The sequence below is a fragment of the Pecten maximus genome, chromosome 12, assembly GCF_902652985.1.
Source record: "Pecten maximus chromosome 12, xPecMax1.1, whole genome shotgun sequence".
Taxonomy (NCBI): Eukaryota; Metazoa; Mollusca; class Bivalvia; order Pectinida; family Pectinidae; genus Pecten; species Pecten maximus.
In genome coordinates, this window is record NC_047026.1 from 1,230,383 (window position 1) to 1,239,390 (window position 9,008).

A 9,008-nucleotide genomic window follows, 5' to 3' on the forward strand; every position below is an offset into this window, starting at 1 on the left:
TGAATGGTGATGTTCTTGATAAAGTATAGGAGCCATAGAACCAAATCAAAAATAGATTGTGGGTTTTCCGTTTTGGCAGAAGATTTAATAGGAGGGTGAATGCATCGGGGCCTACTGATTGGATATTCAGGTGAGAGAAGTTTCCAAAGTTTTATACGTGGGCTGGGCAATACATGTAGATGTAATAGGTTTTTTCTAGCCTGTTTTTGTCAGGGGGAGTTAATTAAGTGTGTATTTTGTTGTAAATTTAGATGAATTTTTTGTGCTGAATTCAATACAAGATGGTGGCCCCCATATAAAAAAAAGTTCAAATTGGTAGAATTTTTAAACATTCCATTTACAGGTTTCCGAGATGACATTCTTCAAAAGTATGGCAAGTGGATCAGTGATGAAAACTCCGTTTAAGCAGGACAGTGGTAAACGTTAACATTACCGTCTATGGGAAATCATTTGGATCCGTGGTCCCTATAATGTACATATGTATAACTTGTTTAACTCGCATAACTAGAATATCATCAAATCCAAGGGTTCCGCTGTCGATGTACATGTTTTATGTGTATAGAGGATAAGGTGATCGAGAATGAAACTCTTGGATTTTGAAGATGGTGGGCTATAAAAGAAACAGATGATGGCGATATAACACGACCGAACCACCCGTCAACATTTCCCCGGTGGTCTGATCTATAAATCCGTTAATATTTATTTCAATGATTCTTTCTTAATCACATTTATGCCATTTTTGATGTATCTTTGTGAGAAATACATAAAGCGATCGTTCACAGTGTATTGCCGTGGTTTCACCTAGTTGTCTAAGCCCTCACCGTGTGATGTTGATACTATTTGATAAAAAACACTACACGTACCCAGACCCACAGCCATGGAGGAGATTCTGCGCCAGGGGAGATAGAATCCATGTCAAGTAGACATAAAATCCCCATTCCTTGACGATTTAACAAGAGTAGCACCTTATCTCATATAATTTATCAAGGGCCACTTGGCGAATATTTATTGACGTTCTGAAATCAGCCAAATTCGTCACGGTTTCTAATTTTATGGCAAAAATGTGAGTTGTTTTATTCAACAACTTCAATTTCAAATATGTGAGTTGTTTTATTCAACAACTTCAATTTCAAATATGTGAGTTGTTTTATTCAACAACTTTAATTTCACAATCGGAACAAGTAAATTGTTAACAATATATCTCGTTGATAAAAAGGTCTAAAGACCCCTGTCGAGATCCTGGCGCGTGCTTATAGACCCGTCTCAAATATTACAAAAGTCTGTCTGAACTGCATGTACACATTCTGTTTGTAATATAGGTAATAACCCCCGGTACAGTTTTCATGATTAACTTACCGTAGGCAGGTGTTCACTTGGAAAACTTAAAAGGATGTTTTATAACGCTTTGTAAGTTTAAACTTCTGGCATCGAGGGTTTTTTAAAACGAGGAAAGTGTGGTCTTCTGAGACCGATTGTTTCACGTGTACGTGATATATAGTACAGTATATACGTGTTTATTGATATGGAAAATTTAAACTACATTTGTACCTTTATTTTGTTTAAGAACGTACGACGAAACATTTAAATTATTCGCCGACGTAAGCGTTCCATGTTCCGGAGCTTGTTTATACGGATATTTTGAATAACATGTATAGAGTTTATAGAAACACTACATTGAAGAATGGAGACAAATTAACTATTAGATCATATTACATGATACGGATTTTACAAACATATTCAACGCGATGTCATTATGACAGAAAGTTCAAATAGTTAAAAGCTTCGGATCAACTCACACAAATAGCCACACGGTCTAATTCTTAACCGCCATTAAAATGATAGATTCATTTTTCGCGTGGTCGGCATGTGTGATACTTAATCTCATAACTTGTATTGTTAACGAAAAGGACATGGTCGAGAACGAAGCTACAGTAGAAATGCAAGCGTGGCAATAACCGTCATGTGACGTTCAAATCGTGGTCGACAAGAGGCTTGAAACGTACATTCGTGTACTGGAGGCTTTGGTTTGGTTTGGTTTGTTTTTGTTTAACGTCCTATTAACAGCCAGGGTCATTTAAGGACGTGCCAGGTTTTGGAGGTGGGGGAAAGCCGGAGTACCCGGAGAAAAACCACCGGCCTACAGTCAGTACCTGGCAACTGCCCAACGTAGGTTTCGAACTCGCAACCCAGAGGGGGAGGGCTAGTGTTAAAGTGTCGGGACACCTTAACCTTAACCAGTACTGGAGGCATACAGGTTCCATCAACTTATCAAAATGTTTTAAGCTGAATGAAATAAAAAAAATTACGTTAAAAATGTCAATTGTGTAAATCTAGGCATTGCCACTGAAATGATACAATGATTGTGAGAAAATATTTCATCTATTTTCACCGGAAGTTATTTCCGTTTGCCACGCACACTAAAATCTGCTTGCAGGATTTAATGCATTGGTATGACAAAAATAAGGATATGAGCAGTCTAAATTTGCATAAAGCGATACTTAAATCACTTTCATAGACGCTACGCTTGGACGCTGAGACTGGAGAAAAGCTGGTCTACTAAGGCAAGCCAGATAGTGGCCATTTATTATGACAAGCCAAGTTGTCATTATTCATGGAGCAATGTTAAATTATTTCATAACGATTACAAAATGTAAACGTTATGTTAACTTATACTTAAAAAATCTTGTTGACGGGATGGGGTCTAACTGTGAAAAACAAGCTTAAATTTGTTTCCAATGCGCCAGTGATCACCCAATTTGAGGTTGGAGATGTGCATTTGTAAACAGTTCTAGTATATCATAGGTTATAACAATGGACGTTCGTTACGTCACTGAATTCTTGAGGGTTATCGCCAGATAATTATTATTTTAATATCATTTTCCATGTTAATAACACTAACGTTTTACCTTAGAATAATGCTATTTTTGTTTCCAATATATGTAAAATCTTCAATCAAACTTACAATCTTCCTTGCAAACTCACAATAGTGATATGATGGAGGTATCAATGGGCGATCAGACATTGAATCTCACAAAGTCTGACCAATTAACCTCACAAAGTCTGACCAATCAACCCCACAAAGTCTGACCAATTAACCTCACAAAGTCTGACCAATTAACCCCACAAAGTCTGACCAATTTACCCCACAAAGTCTGACCAATTAACTCCACAAAGTCTGACCAATTAACTCAACAAAGTCTGAACAATTAACACCACAAAGTCTGACCAATTTACCCCACAAAGTCTGACCAATTAACCCCACAAAGTCTGACCAATTAACGCCACAAAGTCTGACCAATTAACCCCACAAAGTCTGACCAATTAACCTCACAAAGTCTGACCAATTAATTCCACAAAGTCTGACCAATTAACCCCACAAAGTCTGACCAATTAACCCCACAAAGTCTGACCAATTAACCCCACAAATTCTGACCAATTAACTCCACAAAGTCTGACCAATTAACCCCACAAAGTCTGACCAATTAACCTCACAAAGCCTGACCAATTAACCTCACAAAGTCTGACCAATTAACCCCACAAAGTTTGACCAATTAACCCCACAATGTCTGACCAATCAACCCCACAAAGTCTGACCATTTAACTCCACAAAGTCTGACCAATTAACCCCACAAAGTCTGACCAATTAACCCCACAAAGTCTTACCAATTAACCCCACAAAGTCTGACCAATTAACCCCACAAAGTCTGACCAATAAACCCCACAAAGTCTGACCAATTAACCCCACAAAGTCTGACCAATAAACCCCACAAAGTCTGACCAATTAACCCCACAAAGTCTGACCAATTAACCCCACAAAGTCTGACCAATTAACCTCACAAAGTCTGACTAATTAACCCCACAAAGTCTGACCAATTAACCCCACAAAGTCTGACCAATTAACTCAACAAAGTCTGACCAATTAACCCCACAAAGTCTGACCAACTAACCCCACAAAGTCTGACCAACTAACCCCACAAAGTCTGACCAATTAACCCCACAAGTCGATAAACAGGCATGTGAAGCCCAAGGCTCACTGGGCGATCATCACAACATGTTCGTTTTGGTGGCCGTGGCTACATGTTGGTATGTACCTCTATCTCATTACGTGTCCAGAGATAGATATCATCACGTGTCCAGAGATAGATATCATCACGTGTCCAGAGATAGATATCATCACGTGTCCAGAGATAGATATCATCACGTGTCCAGAGATAGATATCATCAGAGATAGATATCATCACGTGTCCAGATTCAGACGTAGAGATAGTCACGGGGTGTAGAGAGATCTCGGTTTATAATTTGGTTTATTTGTTGATGTTATCGCCTGGTGGGCACTTGGGGTTATTTTAAGGAGTGGTAGCTGGATGCTACCTCTCGGAACATCTTACGAGAGGTCCATCACACTCTTTGCAGGACAAATTCGGATTCTAGCGTTCTCTCCTAAGGACACACCCGGGTTCATCAACATTCCTTAAACTGAAAATTTTACACTACAATGTAGAAAAAACTTCACATATTTGAAATGAAGAATTTCAATTAGTTCAGGAAGGCTGGTGAAACTGGGGGCGGTATGGACGACATGGGACGACTAATGGTAATATTTTCACGAGGAAGGTATCGAACCACAACCTTCGGATCTATACTACAGGGTTAGCGAACTATCGCAACCCCATTAAGGGTTAAGGGCTGACAGGATTAGATTAAAAGTTGTTGTTTTTTTGTCACAAATAAATTAAAGACTAAAAAAAATCTAAAACAGTTCGTTGATCATTAATTCTTTGTATGTGTCATCGCCATATATTCTGATTGAGTATCTCATACTTCTAGTTATAATCCGTAAACATCTACATACATATAGCTGTAGAGTCAGGATACGATAATATAATTAATGAACTGTACCTAACATGAGCCAGTGTAATCCATAGGGTTGGCACAAATCACCAACCAAGGATACATTGAAAAGATAATACATTTATAGAGACCATTAAAGATTTGTGTCAAGTCCCTGTGCTGTAGCTGTATAGCGCTGGTTCACTTCAGGCCGTATGCAAAATACTTCGGGACGTAAATATATGATATATGAATGAAAACTTAAACGTATAAGCCTGCAGTGTCTGCTCGGCGTGAAGTTTCAATATTGACAATGGATTCGCTTCGTAAGCAGAATTGAAGTTTTTGTGCGGCAAACGTGATGTCAATTTCGATTGTCAGTTTTCAGTTTTTAAATATCTGCGTTGTGTATACACAGACTCTGGCGACATTTATGTAACGAGTTTAAACTTCAGGAAAGATAATTTAATATACAAGGTGCAAATGCTTGTTATTAGAGACGGCGTTTATGTGTCATGTTTTTACCTTTTGTCATTCGACGGCTTTAAAATGTGTACGCCACATGTTTGGCGGGCCTTTGTATTTAACTATCAAACATACCAGTAAACATGTACACAAACCATCAGAGGACACATAAAATGTAGAAAGTATGCAATGAACGAAACATACGTATAACCTGATCATTTCAGAGAAATTCTTCTGTAAACATGATGTCGTATTAGGATGGTAGACTACCTATCAGAATCCGTGATGGCCGTCGTCATCGAAGGATCTCTCGCTGTCGACAGTGAGACTTGGCAACCACTATGATGGAAGGAAGGGGATGGTGGGGCATACAAAACGGGGCTTCGGCAGAATTAGGAGGGGGGAGGGGGGGGGGGGGGGGTAAAATTGGCGCACGGTGGATATTGGGGGTAGCTGGGTTTTACATTGGCATTGTTTGGTGGGTGTAGGACAGACACTAAACCACTACGGGACAATTACAGGTATGTCCGGTTTATGAGGGGTTCCACCTCTTCTCAAGTTAACCGTCAAACATGCAATGAGACTTTCAAAAGTACGCATGCTTCCACGTTTAATCATCCACAGAGACACCTCCGAAATCCAAGGGTCCCGCCCTTAATAAACATATCTTGTGTGCACAGGAATTTAGGAGATATACTTTAATCAAGATCGGAAACTTTGGATTCCAAAGACGTCATGAAGACCAATTAAACTATATGTTCCTGCTAATTATCTAACATACTGCCACGACCCAGTGCCAATTCGGTTTTGTATGACGCCAACGCCCCTATGACATCATTGCCTATCGGCGAAAAAGAAGTTATGTTACGCTTGTTTGAACATTTCAGTAATTACATGTTTAGTAATGAACGTTTGATGATTCTGAGCTTCGTTTATCTCTACCGTAACAAAAACGAATTGATATAATCTATGGTTTTTTTTTCGGAGATATGCATTACATTTGGTATTTCACCTGCAACTGCAAATAAAGAACAGTCTTCAAAATATTATAGGATAATCACTCAACTTACCTGCATAGCAATCCATCAACTGCTCTTCCGTTTTTCTTAATGTCCGTTTGGTCCGCGCATGCCTATGTTTAAGATCCGTGTGGTTTCTCTGTAAAATCTTTAAAGCCTTTTCTGTTTTATTTAACTTATATATATAATATCCCATCTCCTCCTTAAGGTTAGCTTCAGAACGCACTAGAGTATACAGTTGATTCTCCATAGCTCGACGTTTAGTTTCGGAAACATTGAGATTCTCAGTGGCCACTTCAAGCCTAGCTGTCTTGTCTTTTAGTTTGTTTTTCAGAATATACCCTTCTCTCTGTAGCGTAGCCGCCTTGTGCTCGGTCAGGATTAATTCCTCTCCGGTATCGAGAAGGTCCTCTTGCGCCTCCCTCAGGGCTTCGATTGTCTCATTGTACTTTGTCTCCTTATCAAGGAGTGCCAGAGTCTTTTCTCTTAATTCCTCGCGAAGAGCCGAGAATTCTCGACTCAACCGGGACAGCAGAGTATTTTCAGTCCGATTCGGCGCTTGTCGTATCGGCCCGGGGGACCTGACATCGTTATTGAAGGTACCAACCTCTCCCCCCGGGTTCCGAGGACCAGTAGACACCGCATCCCTGAGGAGTTTCTGTACCGATGCCTCTAATTCGAGGATTCTATCCTCATGATTCGTCTTAACAACTTCTAGATCAGTTTCAAGCACGCGCACGTGTCTGTTGGAATTGTCATTTTGCTGATTACTAAAGTTGTCTCCCCCTGATGAGCACTCTTCTGTCTGGTGGGACAATAGGATGTTGTATGTACATTGTCCATTCTGAAGGACACACTGGTTAGCTAATGTTTGAACCAAAACTATCAAAAGTAGACATGTATACTGTATAGAGATTTTATACCCAAGCTGTACAAACATATTCACTCTTCCTATATAAACAATTAATTCCGATGAAACTTTCTGCACACATTTTCCGGAGCCTGCGAAAAAATATCCACTGTGCAACTGTAAGCTGTGTTATAGGAGTAGCGAGTGAGCTGGTGTGTAAATCATCATTCTCGGCCTACCTAGATCGTTAATAGGGCCGCACACCCCACGACAAATCATCGCTTTAATAGCACGGCGCGCTTTTATACTAAAAAGCAGCAATAGACAGGAAACCAGTGGCATGTATTGTCATATGTATCTGTATTACCTACGATTGAGTCTATCGGAGACATCAGAGGACCTTGGCGGAGACACCTCACGGTCTAGATACAGGTACATTACTAGCGAGCACAAAAATAATTATCGAATTAAAAATAAGTTAAAATGTTATTTCCGGTACGCGGGTTTATTAATCTCTGTATATCAGACCTAGATTATCTAGATATCTCAACAGTAATATATTAAATTGTAGTGATAGTCACAGAGGCAAACATTCCCCGATCCTCGGTCAACGTATGCACTATTTAAGTTTATGATTCCTTGGTGATTATAAAGTCTAGTTTAAAGGGACATTCCTTCGTTAGGACATCAGAAACATGGATTATTTCTGTTGATGAAATCTATGTCCGGACGATGATAATATGAGTGTTTGTGCCTATATGTAATAAAATTAACACCGAAATGTACAGGAGAAAGGCGTATCGTATACAAATACCGGTTGTCTTTGCGCTAATTTGTGATACTTCGGGTCGAATTAAGAATTTTCACGACTTCATACTCGAAGAACTTTGGTTTATCTTGAGAGTAAAACTGCCATATTAATGTAAAGATCATAACTTTTTCTATTTTGAAAAAATACATATTTTCCAATAGGTATAATTTTGACGACCCAAACTTTATGGCCCTTTAAAGGCAAAAACAGTTGATGCTGAAATCACACTTTCCCCCCGGAGATCGCATCATGTTTATCGAGTTTAAAGTGTTAACTGTGGCAATTTGTCTCTTTAAAATATAATTACGCAAAATCATATGAAGTGGAATCTGTTTATCTAAACGTTAAGATAAATCTATATTAATAACTTAAAGAAACTTGAATACCAGCCGATATATGTACATAATGTGTTATACACTGTCACCTATATATAAGACAGGTTTGTATCTAGACAATCTTTATGGTTTTTTTTTTTCTGTCATAAACGTGTGATGTAATCATATACATGCAAAGCACTTTACAGACTTGGATTAATTATAAAAGTGTTGAAAGTACTCAGAGTGTCGACGGGCGCTTGAATTACAAATTAATATATTCATTATTTACACACATATTGCATTTTAAGGCCGTATAAACGTCTGGGACTTATGTCAGGTGTGAATTAATAAACTAGGCTCAAATGATGACGTTTTTATTTTGTTGTTGAAGAGTTTCTCTGTGAGAAGGGAATGGAGCTGTATCATCGCTCTGACAAACGTCAATCATTTTAAACTTTAATAGTATGTGGTGATATCTGATTCCAAGAGTAAACTATTCTTATCAGTGATGCCATTTTTTTAATGAGTAGCAAAGTTTATTTAATCAATGACCTTTTAAATGTGTGACGACATATTAAATTAGTGTTTCTATTTATAAAAGTAAAGATACCATCTACCAAATTAGCGATATCACCTACCAAATAACTGATTTTACCTATTGAATTAGCTATAACATCTACCAAATTAGTGATTTTACCTTTTTAATTAGCGATAAC

At 38.5% G+C, this 9,008-nt stretch overlaps 1 protein-coding gene across 1 annotated transcript in view; it reads right to left on the minus strand.

The window, feature by feature from the left end:
• LOC117339229 overlaps window positions 1-7,433 on the minus strand; it is a 44,405-nt gene extending 36,972 nt beyond the window's left edge. The window contains exon 1 of the mRNA XM_033900705.1: window positions 6,366-7,433. Within this exon, the coding sequence (XP_033756596.1) occupies window positions 6,366-7,254 (889 nt within the window). The 5' untranslated portion in view covers window positions 7,255-7,433. The remainder of the gene's footprint in view (window positions 1-6,365) is intronic.
• Window positions 7,434-9,008: the final 1,575 nt, after the last annotated feature.